Here is a 16,259-nt window from a genome sequence, read left to right as displayed (position 1 = left end):
GGAGTGGTGCTGAGCCCCCCCCCCATCCCCGTGCTGTTGGCTGGGAAAAGCACAGGAGCAGGGAAATATTCCACTGGGCATCAGCTGGGCTGCCCTGGCTGGACACTGGTGGCTCTGAGCAGAAATACCGTCCGTTAGAGATAAATACAGCATAGCTGCTGGTGGTGGGTATTTTTTGTAATCTAGCTGTGTGCTGTCCCACAGCTCCCAGCAATGCTGCTGGGGTGTGCTGGGTGCTGTCATGGCCAGGCAGTGGGTTCACCCGCTTCCTTCTCTGCCCCTTGGCTCCGGGGGGGTTTTGTCGCCGGCTCTGCCAGAGGCAGGGGGGTCTCTCCGTGTCGGCAGTGCTGGTGCGTGGCCCCTCTTCTCCTGGAGACCCGAGCGCACAGCACATTCCTGCCATCATTAATAACTCCTCTGCCTGGCTCTTGCACAACCCCCTGCATCCTCCCAGGGGAATCTGCACCCTTTCCTCACCGGCTGCCGAGGCAGTGATGTGGGGTGGTAGGGGATTTCTCGGGCTCCCTTTTCCTCCCTGGGGGCAGGTGGGGAATGTCCCCCCCAGGGTGGCCACAGAGCTAAAGCCACATGGTCATGTTGGCTGAGTTACCTGGGGCTTGGAGTGGGGATAGTGCGAGGCTGCCAGCGCCTCTGGGCATGTTTTGGGGTTGCCAGCCTACATTTTGCACTAGCCAAATCGAAGCAAGCGTGTGCAGGTGTTTAGGTGCAAAGCTGTTTGCAATAGGAGAGCTTGGAGTGGGCCTCACTGCTCTGCAGCCCCTTCCTCAGAGGACCATGGGCTTGTGCCTCCTCCTCCTCCTCCTCTTCCTCTCCCATCTTCAGCTCCTGCAGCCAAAGCCCTGATGGCTGGATTGGGCCCCATCAGAGCAGTGCAGACCCAGCAAAGCCCTTGCCAAAGAGCGTTAGCACCCAGGCGCAAGCTGGGAGCTCGTGATGTGTGTTTGGAGAGCTCTCCCTCCCCAAAAGCACCGCGCAAGGAGCGGTGAACTCACGGTCCACGGTGTCGCTGGCTGGAACATGCCTGGAAGACACACGTCCTGTGCCCGCAGGCTAACGGGTGTGAAGGCGAGGACCCCTCCTGCTTTGGGGACATCGGGGAAGTGCCTGGGGGTTCCAACCTCCCCTTTCTGTGCTCTGCTCCCGGCTAATCTCTAGGCATATTGAGTATTTTACGCTCTGATTTTTCTCAGCACGCTGATATATCAGTTGCCGACCCAGGCTGGCAGCCCCACAGGGTGCGCTCGGGGGACGCTCGTCTCCCCAAAGTGCTGCTAAATCCACCGCCCCGGCTGGGGTGTTTTCCTGCCTGGGGAAGTGCTGCTTCCAGGGGAAACTCTGAGCGGCTGCGCCCCTTGCTCACGGTCGCGTGGGCAGTCACAAGCCGCGCGGTCACAGCCCCGCCGTGCCCCCGCTTTCCTCCCCGCGCTGCCGCTGCCACCCCGGGAGCGCCAGCGGGTGCCGGAGCCCCGGGCAGAGGTGAGCAAAGGGCTGGCTGGGGGACGGGGAGGTTCACTTTCCTTAGCGGTGGGGGCTTTTTCTCGTCGTTTCTAAGGTCCTGCTTTCCCCCGCAGTTCTGCTTTAGCATCTTCTGCACCAGGCTTTTAGAAGTGCATTTCTTTACGGGACAGACCCCCTCCCCTTCACCGCGGGATCTGCCTCTGGATTGCCGGCAGTGATGATTTGCATGTGCAAAGCTTATATTTGACCTTCCTTTGCGCCAAGGTCTCCAAAGCCTGGCACAGACGTGTGGGCCAAGTCCCATGGCAGATAGAGGCATTGGTCCCTCCTCATCGCCTGCATGTGTAGGAGGAAGGACAGCTCCACTCCCCACCGGAGCGGCTGCTGTAGCCATACCCAGCCTGAAAAATCAGTTTATTCCGATTCCCAAACCCTGGCAGGGTCTGATCCCACCAGCACGGTTGCAGCTGAAGCAAACACGCATGGAAGCGGGACAGGGGATGCTGCTGGTCCTCTGTGCAATTTGGGAGCTGGAAAACAGTAGGTGGAGGTTGGGTCTTTTGGAAAATAAGCTCTGATCGTCAGGCAAAGCCCTCGCCATGGGGAGGGGAGCTGGGAGGGGAGCAGAGCTTGTGCCTGGCACCCCTAAACGTCCCTGCAGCAGGAGCCGGGGGGCTCTGCCCCACCGACACTGGGGCTGTGCAGGCTGCTGGAGCTGCTCTGTGGCTCTGGCCCTGCTCGTGGAGGCCTGGCCTGAGCTTCTCTCGAAAGCTGGGTTAGAAAAACCACCTGTTGGGTGAGGCTGAGCCCTCGGCAAAGCCTTGTGGGTGGCTGCATCCAGGTCCACACCCTGCAGGCAGCGGCTGCCTCCTCTGTTCCTTCCCTGCCTGTTTTTTCTTATCAGAGATACTCTCCCTGGTTGTCTCCACCTCCCTTTTCCCTCCTGCCATGCGTGATCTAGCCTAAATATTTCCTTCCATAGCTTCAGGACACTGCTGGGTATCCTGCCATCTTTGGAGACTGCAAATAATTCCCTTCCTTCATTTATATCATTACCTTGAAGGTATTTATAGAGCACGATCTTGAGTGGAAAGGAAGGCATGACTATATATAAAGCGGAGATCCCTTGGTCCTTAGCTGCTAACTGCCTGAAACAGCTCTTGACTGAAACTTTTCTCCTGTTCGCTGCATGTTTTGGACTTCACAGGAACATCCTCAGCGTTTAAATCCCCATCCTGAGCAAGCAGAGTGATGCAGCTGTGGGTTCTCCAAATTTCTGCCGTCAGAGTAATCCAAACTCGTGAATATTTGTCTGGGTCTTGTCTTCTCCTGTCCATGCCCTGGTAGAAACCCTCATGTAGAAGGAAATGTGGCTGTATGGGGTGCTGAGCTACAGCCCACAGCGGGTGCCTGGCCCTGGGGCACCCACAGCCACGCTCCTAAGCACCAGTCCAGGCTCTGCGCTCAGCATCCTCACCCCACAATCCTGCGGCTAAGCGTGCTTCCCTCTGCTCCCAAAGCGTGCCCTGGCAGCTCCGTTCCCGGTGTTCCGCTGGCTGCTGCAGCCATGCGGGAGGTGGCTGGGTGTTAATGAGGGGCGATGCTATCCCAGGGCAAGGGCGGGATGGCCAAACTTTCCGGCAGCTGATGCTTGAACAGACTCCAGAGGTTGTTTCATTTCCTAGTGGGCAGGCGTCTGTCGTGCAAGCCCTGGGAATAATAATAATAATAATAATAATAATAATAATAATAATAATGCCCTCTGCATGTCTCTCTGTCTCCTCCAGCCCGGGACCATGGGGAGCAGCAAGAGCAAGCCCAAAGACCCCAGCCAGCGCCGGCGCAGCCTGGAGCCCGCCGACAACGCCCACCACGGGGGCTACCCGGCCTCGCAGACGCCCAGCAAGGCGGCAGCTCCCGACGCCCATCGCACTCCCAGCCGCTCCTTCGGGACCATGGCCGCTGAGTCCAAGCTCTTTGGAGGCTTCAACACCTCCGACACGGTCACCTCGCCGCAGCGTGCTGGGGCACTGGCTGGTCGGTGTAGGCTGGGGCTCGGTGGGGCGGGGAGGGTCTCGGTTGGGTCTTTGTGGGTTTGGTTCCAGCTGCTTCTTGTGATGATGGGGTCTCCTGCTTTTGAGGGACTCTGAGCTGGAGGGGGAGCAGATCTGTGTCTTATCGGCTGGTGGGAGGGTGGTGGGAGAGAAGGGTCCCCAGCGAGGGGCACCCAGCGCCGTGCCGCAGCAGCGCCGGCAGCAGTGCCCGACCTGAGTGCTCTCTGTCGCAGGTGGAGTCACCACCTTCGTGGCCCTCTACGACTATGAGTCCCGGACCGAAACAGACTTGTCCTTCAAGAAAGGAGAGCGCCTGCAAATCGTCAACAACACGTGAGTGTCCCTGTCGCTGCAGCCAAGCCCACGTGGGTGAGCTGCCACCAACAGCTCTCCTGCAGAGCCCCTGAGCCCAGCGCCGGCAGGGCCAGCTCTCCCTGGGGATGGGTGCTCCAAGAGGGATGTGCCAAAACTCACACGGACGCAGGGACTTGTCCAAAGACACCAGTGCTGGAGGTGATCATTTGCCCGCTCCCGCGTCCTCCTGGTCCCGCTGCTGGGCACCGTTGCCTTGCAGCATTGTGACCAAGCCACCTCCTCTGCTTGCTGGCCAGTCCGTGCCCTCCAGCGTGGGGCTGTGTCCCCTCCGGTCCCCTGTCCCCATCAGTGCTCAGCTCCCTCTTGTTTGCCTGGACACATCTTCTCAACTCCATGGGTGCTTTCCCCTGTGCTTGCACGGTGTCTCTGATCTCAGCTTCTCTCCTGACTCTATTTTTCTCTCCTCTGTGCCACGCTGTCATTTAGGAGAAAAGTGGACGTCAGGTGTGTATTGCAGATTATTACTATTATTATTGTTAACAATCTTAAATGATAAAAGCCCGTCTGCTGCCCACGTTAGGGTGAGGTTGGGTGGAACGGGGGTGGGAGAAGATGGTTGCCCGATGGTTCTGTGGTCAGTTGGGTTTGTCCGCCCTGAGTGACTGGGGCAGAGCAGGGAGCCCCTTCCCATGCCGGGGAACTGCTCCATCCGGAGCTGTGTCTGCACCCAGGAGCTCTGAACCTGGCCCACTTTCCTTGTCTGCACCTGGCACCCCTCTGCAGTCCCATTTCCGTTGGCTCTCTGCTCCCTCCTGGCCTTTTTTGCACTTATTTTTGCATTTTAAAATTTTATTTTTATTTTTTGTGAGTGGCTCAGGGGACTCAAACACTTCCTTAGGGGTCTGGCTCCCGCTTGTTTGCCCTCCATCCTGGTCATAGCAGCATACCCATCGCTTGCTGCGTAGAGCTGGGCAGTATGACCAGCTGGAAGGTGCTTCTAAACATCATCCTGTATTAAACCCACGTGTGGTCTGTCCTGACACATGGCATACACGGTCTGGAGCTTGGCTGGTGGAGCCAATGTCCCCAGCCATGGGGCTGCCATGGGGTCCCTAGGGTCTGCAGCTCCCGCTGACCCCTCTGCTGCTGCCTTCCAACCTGGGCACCCAAAACAGCTTTGCAAAGTCAAAGGGTGGAAAGTCAAGGGAACGTCGCGGGGCTGATATTTCTCCTGCAGTGGTCAGGCGGTGTTGCACAAATGCATTTTCAAATTGATCCTTGTTCTCCTTGTTCCAACACTGTTTATTAATGGTGATTCATTTAATCCATGAAGTCCAGGATGTGCAGGGCTTCAATGCTGCAGGAAAAGCCTGAACTTGGGGGTTTTGATGCTTCTTGTTTTCACAGCCTCAGCAGCGTACTAGCCCCAGGCTTGGGTTCTGGTTTGGGCTGTTACAGAGTGAGCTCTGCCCGTTGGGGGTCCAAATTGGGTCCATATATGAGAGTTTTTTCTTTATGCCTTCTTTCACTTCTGGGGTTTCCATACTTTTTTTCCTCTGCTGCTGTTTATCAAAGGCTTGGTCAGAGGGAAGGGTCAGGATGTGATGGGCTCTGCAGCACCCAGGGGAACAAAAGGGCTTTTTTTCCGTGATGCAGCCCATCAGGCTGGACAGTGCAGGATCTAGCTGCTGACCTTCCCGGTGTCTGCTGCGGCTGCATGGGTGGGATGTCCACAGGGAGAGAGGCGGTGGAGAAAGCTGTGCAGTTTGTGCAGTGCTCGGCGGGTAAATCTCTCTTCTCGCTGAGTGCCCAGAGATGCTCAGACGGTCCAGGAGCAGCTCAGGCTGCCACGCTTTGGGGATGGCAAAAGGCAGGTATGCGATGTCCCCTTCCTCTGGGCTCCCTGGGAGGGCACGGTCAGTGCCCTGGGGCACCAGGGGGGTGCTTGGGGTCAGCCCAGGAAGGGCTGGCAGGTCCTGGGCGCAGCAGGAGCCCACGGCCACGGGGACGACTGGCCACCAGCGGCTTTGCAGGGTGGCTGCAGGTTTCGGCTGCTCTAACAGGGCTGGGGTTGCGCAGGGTGAGAGGAGAAGCCTCCATGTCCCTCGCCTCCCTGCTCCTGTGTCCTGGCAAAGCCCAGGCTGTCTGCAGTGACCCTCAGCCTCCCAGACGGGCCAAATCCATCCACCCCAGTGCCAAAAGGCTCTCGTGGTACCATTTCCAGTGGGAGGAGGTCTCGTCCCAGCCAGCTGGCAGCCAGCGGGGATGTGGTGGGGTATTTTGGGTAAGATTGCGCAGGGAATTGTTGAAATGCTTTGTTTTGATGATGATGATTATTATTATTATTTTTTTCCCCACTGAGACATTTTTGGAATAGTTTGTTTTTGCTGAATTCCCGGCTTGCAGCCTTGCAGCCCAAGCTGGAATAAAGCCACAAGTCAAAAGCTGGGCATTTCTCAAGCAGATGTTTTCTCTGGTCCCGTGGGAAAGGAGCCCAACCAGCCTCCTGTCCCCTTCGGAGCCACCTCAGTAAAGGTGACTGGGGCAGCAGCTCTGGCTGGGGAGCCCAAGCTACCTGCCATGAGACGCGTCGGGACCAGGAGAAGTTAAAATACTGGCCGGGGCTGCTGTGAGGCTGGAGGTGGGCTCCGGGTGGGCAGCAGAGCCTGGCTGTGTGGTTGGGAGGAGATGCCCCGAGGGTCCCCGCTTTCCCTGGCCCTGCTGGCACCAGTGTGGGGAGCCAGGGGCCATGTCCGGCTTCTCCTGGCCATTTCCAAGCATCGCTGGTTTAGCTGGGACAAGCAAAAGTCACAAGCTTCTGGTGTGTCTGGAGCGAGGATGGAGGTTTATATGTCTGCAGGAGTCAGGGATGGGTCTGGATATGGTCTGATGGGTCTTCTAGTGGTGATTGAGGTTATAAAGGTTTTCCTGTAAAGTGTTTGTGGAGGTCATCCTGCCAAGTTCTTGCATCCTTGCGGCGCTGTTCCCACGAATCTGCAGTTTTCCCGTAGCCTCGTCTCCCTCGTGGTCAGGATAAATTAGGTGACTCCGTCTTTGATGGGTGAGAAGATGCAGGTGGTGGGAGGAAGCCCTGCTGTCTGTGGGGAAGGGGAAGCCGCCTCCCGCCGTCCTGTTGTTCGTCTCTATTTATTGTCCTTTCCTGCCCCATCCCGTGCAGGAGCCTGCGGGGAGGAGGGCAGAGCAGTGAGAAGGCTCCTGCGCCCTGCCGGCTCCTGGGGACGTGCTGAGGGCCACTGCGCCCGGGGCAGGAGGAGCAGCGGGTCAGCCCTGGGTTTTTGGGGACAGCGTGGGGGCTCCCGCAGGGCAGAGCCGTGCTCGGGGCGATGGGGCCAGCACCGTGGGGCTGTGTGGCTCCGTGCGAGCTGCATTCGTGGTTGTGCAGGCACAGCTCTCGCTGGGGCTGCGGGGAAGCTTGTGGTCAGGGGCTGCAGCTGTACAGGGTGCCCGTCCTGTGGCTGCAAGCGGGGCACCCGAGCTGGACGGAGCCCGCTGCATCCAGGCTGGGCATCACTGCGGGGCAGGACTCACCCCCCCCGCCCAAACCTCAGCTCTGTTCTGTTGCTTTTCTGCAGCCTGTGTTTAACAAACTCTCTTGGGTTTTCCTGGTGCTTTTTTTAATCACTGCCATAAATCTGTCGCTTTTTCCCATTTCCCCTCCCTCCCCCTCGCCTGTCGCTCCCCGCTGCCCTGCTGCCTTGGATCCCCAATGCCTCTCAACCTCCAGCCAGACCCCGTTCGCATTCAGGTGGCTCCAATGGTATTTTGGCTCGCTGGCTGCCCTGCCCGATTTAAGTTTAAAGCATCCCGTATGCGGATGGGTGGCCCCAATACCAAGAGTTTGCCCAAAAGGAGCCACGGGCAGGGGCTGGCAGCAGGAGCCCTCCTGGCTGGGGTCTGGCTGCAGGGCTGGGGGCTGCGGGGGCTGCGCTCCTTCCCGGCGGGGCTCTGCGCTTCCTTCCCCCCCCCCCCGGCCCCGGCGCCTGCGGGCAGGAGAGGGGCCGGCCGGGGGGCTCCTGGCTTCACACTGAGTGTGTTTTGGTTCTCTTGCAGGGAAGGTGACTGGTGGCTGGCTCATTCCCTCACTACAGGACAGACGGGCTACATCCCCAGTAACTATGTCGCGCCCTCAGACTCCATCCAGGCTGAAGAGTAATTGCCATCTTTGAGACAGTTTAAAGACGAGCGATAGCAAATGCACTCTGAGCGCTCCTTCCTCCCCCTGCCCCTCTCCTGGGCAAAGCCTGCAAGGCCTCCGGGTTTTTCCTTTTTGTTATTTTTCCCCTTTGAATTTGCAAACCCCTTAAAGGTTTTCCAGCCTTTCTTCAAGGCCCATCAAGTGCAGAGGTGCGGCGTGCTTGCGCGGTGGAGGGATGAGCGGTGGCATAGCAGGGACAGTGGTGGACCTGATGCTTTTGGTCTGGTTTTTACTTTTCTGCACGGACACGCATGCGTGCGTGAGGATGCTGCCGGCTCTGCCTGTGCCGATCAGGCTGAGTGCAGAGGTGACCATCACATGGGGAGAACAGGCAGGGGCAAAGCTGGCCATAAGTCCAAGAGCAGGAGGTGCCAGCTACGTCCCTGCAGCCCGTCCCCAGCCAGTGGCACAGCATCCTCCCCAGTAAGAGCTTAGGGGGCTTCAGGGGTCCCCGGAGCCGCTCATTTGGGGAGGCTTTTGGAGTGAAGGCGTTTCATGGTCCGTGGTGCAGGGTTGCTCCTCAGGTGATGCCCAGCCCGGGCTGCACACAGGCATGGTGCACCCCGAGGTGCCCCAGCCCAGAGACGCAGCCCGTGGTCTCTGAAGTCCGCAGCAGGGGGGGCCAGGACTGAGCCTGCTGCTTGGACAGGCGATGGAGGGGGCGGGCAAAGGCTGGGTACCGAGCCACTGCCTTGCTCTTGCAGGTGGTATTTTGGGAAGATCACTCGCCGGGAGTCCGAGCGGCTGCTGCTCAACCCCGAAAACCCCCGAGGGACCTTCCTGGTCCGGGAAAGTGAGACCACGAAAGGTGAGTGGGGCTGGGGGGGGGGCAGCCTGGGGGAGCCCCTCTCTGGGGGGCAGGGGGGCATCCACAGGAGGACCCCAGTCCCCTCGGTCACTCTCTGTGGTCCTGGTTCCCCCAGCTGAGGCTCACGGGGAGGGAGAAGGAGAAAAGAGTTGTACCTTGTAGGCAGGAGCCAATGTTTGGGGTTGCTGAGCGATGCCCCTCAGCACGGGCAGCCTCCTGGGGTCTCCCCTGCTGGTGCGGGTCCCCAGGGAGCAGGTGCTGACGCACCCGTTAAATCACTGGTGACATTTCTATGCTGAATGTGCTGTTACACCATCGAGCCTGCAGGGCTGGAGGGACACAGACGCTTCTCTCCCACTGCTGCCTGCCCAGCGGTCGCCCTTCGAAGAGATGATTCAGCTCATGGCAGGGTAGGAGCCGGTTGCCTCACCAGCTCCGGCAGGACCACCAGGCAGGATGCTCTATTTTTCTGGTTTTTTTTTTAACCACCCAATTAGATGATTTTTGTTTTTTCCTGGTCCCTATATAGTGGCAAAATCTTGAATATGTGCTTCCTGGGCAACCAGGCAGAGGCAGTGATGAATTTTTAGGTCCTTCTTTCAAGTCTAACAACTCTTTATACTTGTTTTGTGCCTCCTGAAAGTGCAAGTTGTGATCTTCGAAGTTCGGCTGCCTGAGGATGCTGTTTCTTACCTGGAAACGTCGTTTAGTTTGGCTCCAAATGCACCTTTGGGAAAAGCTCCTTGATGTTGCTTTCTGTTTTGATGCCTTGAACTTGCCACTATTTATTTCATTCTGGTGGAAACAGCTCATTCAAGCAGCAGCATAGATCTTCCTTTCTGTTATTTGTGGCTCCAGCAGCACAGTGTTGCTCTCATGTGGGCGGAGCAGAGACAGGCGCCCAAAGCAGTGCCCACAGTGGGATTTGTGGAGGAGGGAATCGGGCCCACCAGCCCCTTGGCTCCCCTCTGAGATGCCGAGGTGTTGGGGTTGTGGGTCAGCAGCTCTCCCCAGCCTGCCTCCTGTCCAGTCCTCTCCCCTGCTTCAGCATCCCCCCTTTGCTGCCAGAGCCGGGTTCATCCCTGCACCCCGGGGGGCTACTTGCCCTCCTGCCCACTGGGCCCTCCCAAACCCAATGGGGTCTCTTCCTCGGTGCCAGCCTGGGGGGCATGGTCCATCCCCATGGTGCCAGCTCCTCTGAGCCGTGGTGGCCGCTGTGTCCCCCGGCCAGAAGCGGCATTCGTTGCAGAGGAAGCGGCAGCAGTGCTGCATGCCGCGTGTTGCCGGAGAGAAGGACCCGGCAGGGCTGGGGGGGCTGGAGGGGATGGTGCCCCTTGTTAGCACATCCCGTGGGGATGCTGAGCCGGCTCTCGGCTGCCGGGGCTGGAGGAGCAGCAGGGATCACCCATGCCCAGGTGACGGACCTGACAGCCGCCTCCTTTCGCCTCCTCTGCTTTTGGGTGAAAGCAGCAGCCTGCATGCCCAGTCCTGCTCCCCCACACCCACCCCTCGGTGGGACCCCATGGGGAGCACCCGTCTGCGGCGCATCTCCCCCCCCAGCCCCTCGGTCCTGCCTGCAGGTGCCTACTGCCTCTCCGTCTCTGACTTTGACAACGCCAAGGGGCTCAACGTGAAGCACTACAAGATCCGCAAGCTGGACAGTGGCGGCTTCTACATCACCTCCCGCACCCAGTTCAACAGCCTGCAGCAGCTGGTGGCCTATTACTCCAGTAAGTAGCCACTTGGGGTCCCCTCGGGGTCTGGGTGACACCCTGGGTGCTGTGCCTGCCCTTGCTGCAGGACAGGGGCTGCTGGGAAGCCAGTGCCGGGCTGGGGGACCCCAAACCAGTTGGGGGGGAACCCTGGTGAAAAGCTGCTTGGGTTTTGGGGAAGAGGGTGAGGGTGAGGGTATGGGTCCCCGAGGTGTTTTGCGGGGAAGATGCGGGGTAAAGACATCACGTGCCTAAATGGCCAAGTGTCACCCTGGTGTTGTCCCCTCCTGTGCTAGAACACGCCGACGGCTTGTGCCACCGTCTCACCAACGTCTGCCCCACGTCCAAGCCCCAGACCCAAGGCCTTGCCAAAGATGCCTGGGAAATCCCCCGGGAATCGCTGCGGCTGGAGGTCAAGCTGGGACAGGGCTGCTTCGGAGAGGTGTGGATGGGTAAGGACCATTCCCACCCCGCTGTCCCCCCTGTGTCACCCCAGCCATCTGCAGGTGCCCGGAGCCTGCAGTGGGGTGGGGGAGCAGGCGAGGGACACAGCCCCCTGCCCCGTAAATGTGTCCTGAGCAGCGTGTCCTGTGCCACAGGGACCTGGAACGGCACCACCCGGGTGGCGATCAAGACACTGAAGCCTGGCACCATGTCCCCGGAGGCCTTCCTGCAGGAAGCCCAGGTCATGAAGAAGCTCCGGCACGAGAAGCTGGTTCAGCTCTACGCGGTGGTTTCGGAGGAGCCCATTTATATTGTCACTGAGTACATGAGCAAGGGTAAGCGTGAGAGGGATGCCGGGGGGCTGGCCAAGGGGCTCTGCTCCTCCGGATTGCTGTGACCGTGGTCTTCCTCGCAGGGAGCCTCCTGGACTTCCTGAAGGGTGAGATGGGCAAGTACCTGCGGCTGCCCCAGCTCGTGGATATGGCGGCTCAGGTGGGTTTGTGTATCCCGGGGCCTCCCACGTCCCCTTCCGAGGGCACTGGCTGCCCGAGCACCTTGCTGGGCTGTTGTGGCTGTTGCCTGTCAGGTGCTGGGGTGCTCCGCAGCCTCACTCGGGTGGGTGCCACCATCCCCGCTGGGTGCGCTTTCCAGAGCTGGGTTGCAGTCAGGGACCGTCATTTTGCCCTTTCCCATTGCTGCTGGCTCTCTCTGGCCAGCAAACCTGCGTCTGTGTGGGTTTTCTTGAGCAACCGGCTGTTCCCGCACACTGGGTAGGATCCTGCTGCAGAGCTGTTCCCCTTGGCAGTGCCAGGCACTCCCCGGGGACCCTCGTGTCACCCCGCCAGCCTCGGTGCCCCATGTGCTGGTCCCCACAGATCGCATCCGGCATGGCCTACGTGGAGAGGATGAACTACGTCCACCGAGACCTCCGGGCGGCCAACATCCTCGTGGGAGAGAACCTGGTGTGCAAAGTGGCCGACTTTGGCTTGGCACGCCTCATCGAGGACAACGAGTACACCGCTCGGCAAGGTGCGTGCCCGGCACTTCCCGGGGCTGCCAGCACCGTGCCCAGGCAGGCGGCACCGGAGCACTGGCCACTGGTCCCTGGTCCCCAGGGGTGTGCATTGCATCTGGAGCCAGCCCGTGGCCCTGGTTGCATGGGGGTCCCGGTGGCACTCACAGCCCCATGCACCCCCTGGGTAGCACGAGGCCGGGATCAGCCTCTCATCCTGCCTTTCCATCCAGGTGCAAAGTTCCCCATCAAGTGGACGGCCCCTGAAGCTGCTCTGTACGGCAGGTTTACCATCAAGTCAGACGTCTGGTCCTTTGGCATCCTCTTGACCGAGCTGACCACCAAGGGCAGAGTGCCGTACCCAGGTGAGGGATGGCACCCGCCAGCAGAAGCCCCGTCCCCACTGCAGTGCCACAACGCTGGCTGCCTGTGCCCAACGCTTGCCCCTGGCACTCCACGGCCCCCAGAGCCATCTTTGCAGAGGAGCAAACCGACGCAAAGTTTCTCCTGCAATTTGGGCAGGGAGGGTGGGTTCGGGGATAAGCTGCCCCTCCCTGCCCAGGTCGGATCCTGCCCTGCTGGGGTAGGGTGAGCGGAGCCCAGCCGGGATGCAGGGTCACAGCCACCCTGTCCTGCCCTAGTCCCCAAGCAAGGTGACGGGATGGCAGGGACAAGCGCTGTTGGGCTGGGGGGTCCCTCTCTCCCTGGGTCACTGAGGTCGCCCGTAAGGCTCGTCCCAGCATAATGCCCTTGGTGTCCACGCTGGAAAAGGCACGGTGCAGGATCTGGCCCGGCTCTAATCAACGCCGTGTCTCCTCTGGCTGCACGCAGGGATGGTGAACCGGGAGGTGCTGGACCAGGTGGAGCGGGGGTACCGCATGCCCTGCCCGCCCGAGTGCCCCGAGTCCCTGCACGACCTCATGTGCCAGTGCTGGCGGAAGGACCCAGAGGAGCGACCCACCTTCGAGTACCTGCAGGCTTTCCTGGAGGACTACTTCACCTCGACAGAGCCCCAGTACCAGCCTGGCGAGAACCTATAGACCCGGAGCTCCTCCTGGCACCAGGGACACTGCCGTCCTCGCCGTGGGGCGCTGAGGGCTGGCCTCCCCACCAAGGGGCCGTTTTTTGTGGAGCAGCCCCGGAGTGGGACGGGGCATCGTCTCCGGATGCGGCCAGGGGAGGTGCTGGGTCCCCTCATCACTCATTAAGACTTCTGGCCCATGTTTAACGAAGCGGCGCCGTCCCGCTGGCGAGAGGAGTCTGCGGGCGCTGGCGGAGCTGTCTTGGGAGGGTGAGCAGAGCATCTCCCACTGAGAGACTTGGCTTTCAGGAGACCTTTCCCCCCCAGCAGCTCTGGGGTGAGCCCGGAGGAATTGGGGGACAGCGTCACCCCATGTCGGACACACGGCCCCGGTCTCCTGCACCCCCTTTCTAAATCAGCACAAATTTCCCTGACCCTTCGCCCTCCCCCCCCTTGGCTCCGGTTCTCCTGAGTGCGCTGGCAGAGACATTTCACCATGGGGAAGGCACAATCCCCGGCTGGTTCAGACAGGCTAGCAGGTGCTGGGAGCGTGAAATGTGGCTGCTTGTGGCTCCAGTGACCGACACCATCCCATGGGAGCACCGAGGCACACGTTTGAGTCTTCCAGCTGCATCAGTCCCCCACAAGGGACCCATCTCTTCTCTCCTGGGAGCAGCACCCGGGGATTGCCGGCAGAGCCCTCGCCCTGCCTGCGGCCGGCCCTGCCACCCTGGCTGTGCTTTCTCCCACCGAGCACTCCTGGTCTTCCAGCCGGCCCCCTGGGAAGTGCACTACAGCCCCCGCAGCCGCCTTCCCTGGCTCCGCTGCCAGCTCTCCCACCGGCAGATTCCCCCGGGCCGCCCCTGCCACCAAACCCGGTGCCACCGCAGGGCTTGAGTGCACGGCACATGCGGCTGTTCAGGGTGTGGGAGTATTTTGGGGGAAATACTAATCTTTCACAGATGCTTTTGTCCACCCAGTATGTTTTTAGCTGCCTTCCCCACACCACTCACATCTCAACTGCTGGGCTGCAGTCTCCATGCAGTGGGATCATCCCCGGCCATGGGCCACCATCCTGCAGAAGAGTCCTGGGAAGCGCTGTGCTGCAGAGGAGACATTTGCATCCTCATCTTCCCCCCCTGCTTGCTCCCAAATGCCTCAGCCATGTTTTGGCAATGGGTGGCTATCCATGCCCAGTTTTGCCCCCGCACACATCCCGTGGGGCTGAACGGTGGGGTGGCACCCAGCCCCTGCGCTCTCCCACCCAGCATCTGCTTGTACATAGCCCTCGAGCGGTCCCTGCGCCCTCCCAAACATTGACTTAGTTGCATGTGTTGGTTTTCCCCCCCTCCTGCAGCTGTACCCAGCTGGAAACCCTTTGCCGTGGTGGCTCGCGAGGTTTTGCTCCCTCACCTCTCGGGTCCTGGGCACCCTTACTCAGAAAGACCTGGAGGCTCTTTGGATGCTTTCCTGGAGGAGGGGTGGGATGGAGGCTCGAGGGGGTGCTGTGGGGCAGGGGTGCTCGCATGCACCAGTGGGAAGGACCTGGAGAGGGGAGCCAGCAGCTTTGCCCACCTCTTGGTCCTCAGGTGGTGGGCTTTCTTTACTTCCCCGCGCTTGTGGGATGTGGTTTCCCTCCAGCACAGCCTCCGTGCAGCCAGCAGACCCAAACCACCTCTCGCCAGCCCCTGCTGTGGTGCCGGTGTCCCATGAAAGCCAGGTGGGAGCTGAGCATGGGCAGGGGGGTGGCCAAAACCCCCTACCCAAACCTCTGCTGGAGCAGGGCCTGGGCATGCCGCTGTCTTCTGCTTGCTCTCACAGCTCCCTGGCCGCTTATTTATGAACCAAGTGCTTGCTTGGTTGGTTGGTGGCTCCTTTTTAATGAGTAAAACCTTCAAAATCAGCTTGAAAACCTTCAAAATCGGCTCTTCAGTACGGAGAGATCCTGCTGGCTTGGAGAACAGTGACTGATTTAATGGATTTTTTTTTTAATCTTTTTGGGACTTGGAGCCTTTGATCCCCCTTCCTAGCAGATTTGCTGTGCCTGCATTTCTGTGTTTGGGCAGGGACCCTCCAAAGCAAAATGTTCTGGGTCTTTCTATGTTTGCATCCCTGGGACAGGTGGCTGCTGCATCCCCGTCGGCGCTGCCAGAGAAGCCCCGTCCCGCAGCAGCCGGTCCGAGGGGTGCCCTGTGCCATAGCTCTGCCTAAATTATACAAAATCCCCATCCCCAGGAGAAACCTCTTAAAACTGTAATGTGCGGAAGCCAGATTTGATCTGAAAGCTGGGGAGAGAGAAGGCAAGCGCACATGTTAAGGTTTGGCCTTCGGTTGTCTGCAGCACGTAGAGGGTCTTGAGCGAGCGCAGCGGGACGGGAACGGGCTTAACCCAGCGCTTTCATTTTCTGGCTCTTTCTGGCAAGCGGCAGAGCGGGAACGCAGCCTTGGCGCAAGGAATGCCCCAGGCTGGCTTAATTCCCCATAGCTTTTGGCAAGCTCTGACGAAGGAGACGTGCTGGGGACATTTCAGGGCAGAAGACAGTAGAGCAATCCCGGAGGAGCCCTCCTGCACGGGGCTGGGGCTGTGTGTCTGCATGTCCGTGTGTCCATCCGTGTTCCTGTGCAGCAGTTTTGGTTGGACTCAGCATCTCCAGACTCGCCACTGCAGCCGGCGTGACCCAGAGGCCCTGCAGATCGAGAGCCTCTCGTCCATCACCACTGTTGTCTGCCACTTTATTTTTTAAGCCAATAAACTCTAGAGGGGAAGCCCCACCTAAGGATGCTCTTTGGCTTCCCAAGGTCAATAATGCCCTACAAGTTATGCTCCTCTGCTGTTATCATTTTTTTAAACGGTGTTTTGTAAGATCTCCAACCAACTATGCAGAGAACATGTGGATCTGTGTCTCTCTCTCCCCAGCTCCCCTCTACCCCCACCTGCCTTTTTCAGTGTTGAAGTAAAATATTTAGCTTTTTTTTTTTTTTTTTGGATAATAATAAAACTTTGGAAAAAAAAACCTGAAAAGGTCCAGCTTTGTGGGTGGTGGGGGGTGGAGATGCTTTGAAACTCTAATGTTGATGTAAATACTTTGCAATTTGATAATTAAATACAAACAGACCTCACACAAAAAAAAAAAGCGTAGCTCATGTATAAGAGGACTCCTTTGCATCCCTATTACAGGAGTCGGTAGTTCCTGGAGC

General features: G+C 59.3%; 1 protein-coding gene across 4 annotated transcripts in view; it reads left to right on the top strand.

Moving 5' to 3' along the window:
* Positions 1 to 16,046, top strand: part of SRC (SRC proto-oncogene, non-receptor tyrosine kinase) — a 31,300-nt gene extending 15,254 nt beyond the window's left edge. The window contains exons 1-13 of one of the 4 annotated variants that reach the window (XM_041122446.1): positions 1,508 to 2,766; positions 3,267 to 3,516; positions 3,767 to 3,866; positions 4,335 to 4,352; positions 7,920 to 8,018; positions 8,769 to 8,872; positions 10,453 to 10,602; positions 10,881 to 11,036; positions 11,184 to 11,363; positions 11,444 to 11,520; positions 11,904 to 12,057; positions 12,274 to 12,405; positions 12,872 to 16,046. In XM_041122446.1, coding sequence (XP_040978380.1) covers positions 2,731 to 2,766; positions 3,267 to 3,516; positions 3,767 to 3,866; positions 4,335 to 4,352; positions 7,920 to 8,018; positions 8,769 to 8,872; positions 10,453 to 10,602; positions 10,881 to 11,036; positions 11,184 to 11,363; positions 11,444 to 11,520; positions 11,904 to 12,057; positions 12,274 to 12,405; positions 12,872 to 13,080 — 1,665 coding nt within the window. In that variant the 5' untranslated portion in view covers positions 1,508 to 2,730 and the 3' untranslated portion in view covers positions 13,081 to 16,046. Of the gene's footprint in view, positions 1 to 1,507; positions 2,767 to 3,266; positions 3,517 to 3,766; positions 3,867 to 4,334; positions 4,353 to 7,919; positions 8,019 to 8,768; positions 8,873 to 9,782; positions 10,603 to 10,880; positions 11,037 to 11,183; positions 11,364 to 11,443; positions 11,521 to 11,903; positions 12,058 to 12,273; positions 12,406 to 12,871 lie in introns of those variants that run through there. The other 3 variants (XM_030009606.2, XM_041122447.1, XM_041122448.1) reach the window with 3 other exon arrangements.
* The last annotated feature ends 213 nt before the right edge of the window (positions 16,047 to 16,259 follow it).

Source organism: Aquila chrysaetos, chromosome 3 (genome assembly GCF_900496995.4).
Source record: "Aquila chrysaetos chrysaetos chromosome 3, bAquChr1.4, whole genome shotgun sequence".
Taxonomy (NCBI): Eukaryota; Metazoa; Chordata; class Aves; order Accipitriformes; family Accipitridae; genus Aquila; species Aquila chrysaetos.
Note: the sequence above shows the minus strand (reverse complement) of the source record. Positions and strands in the feature narration are given on the sequence as shown.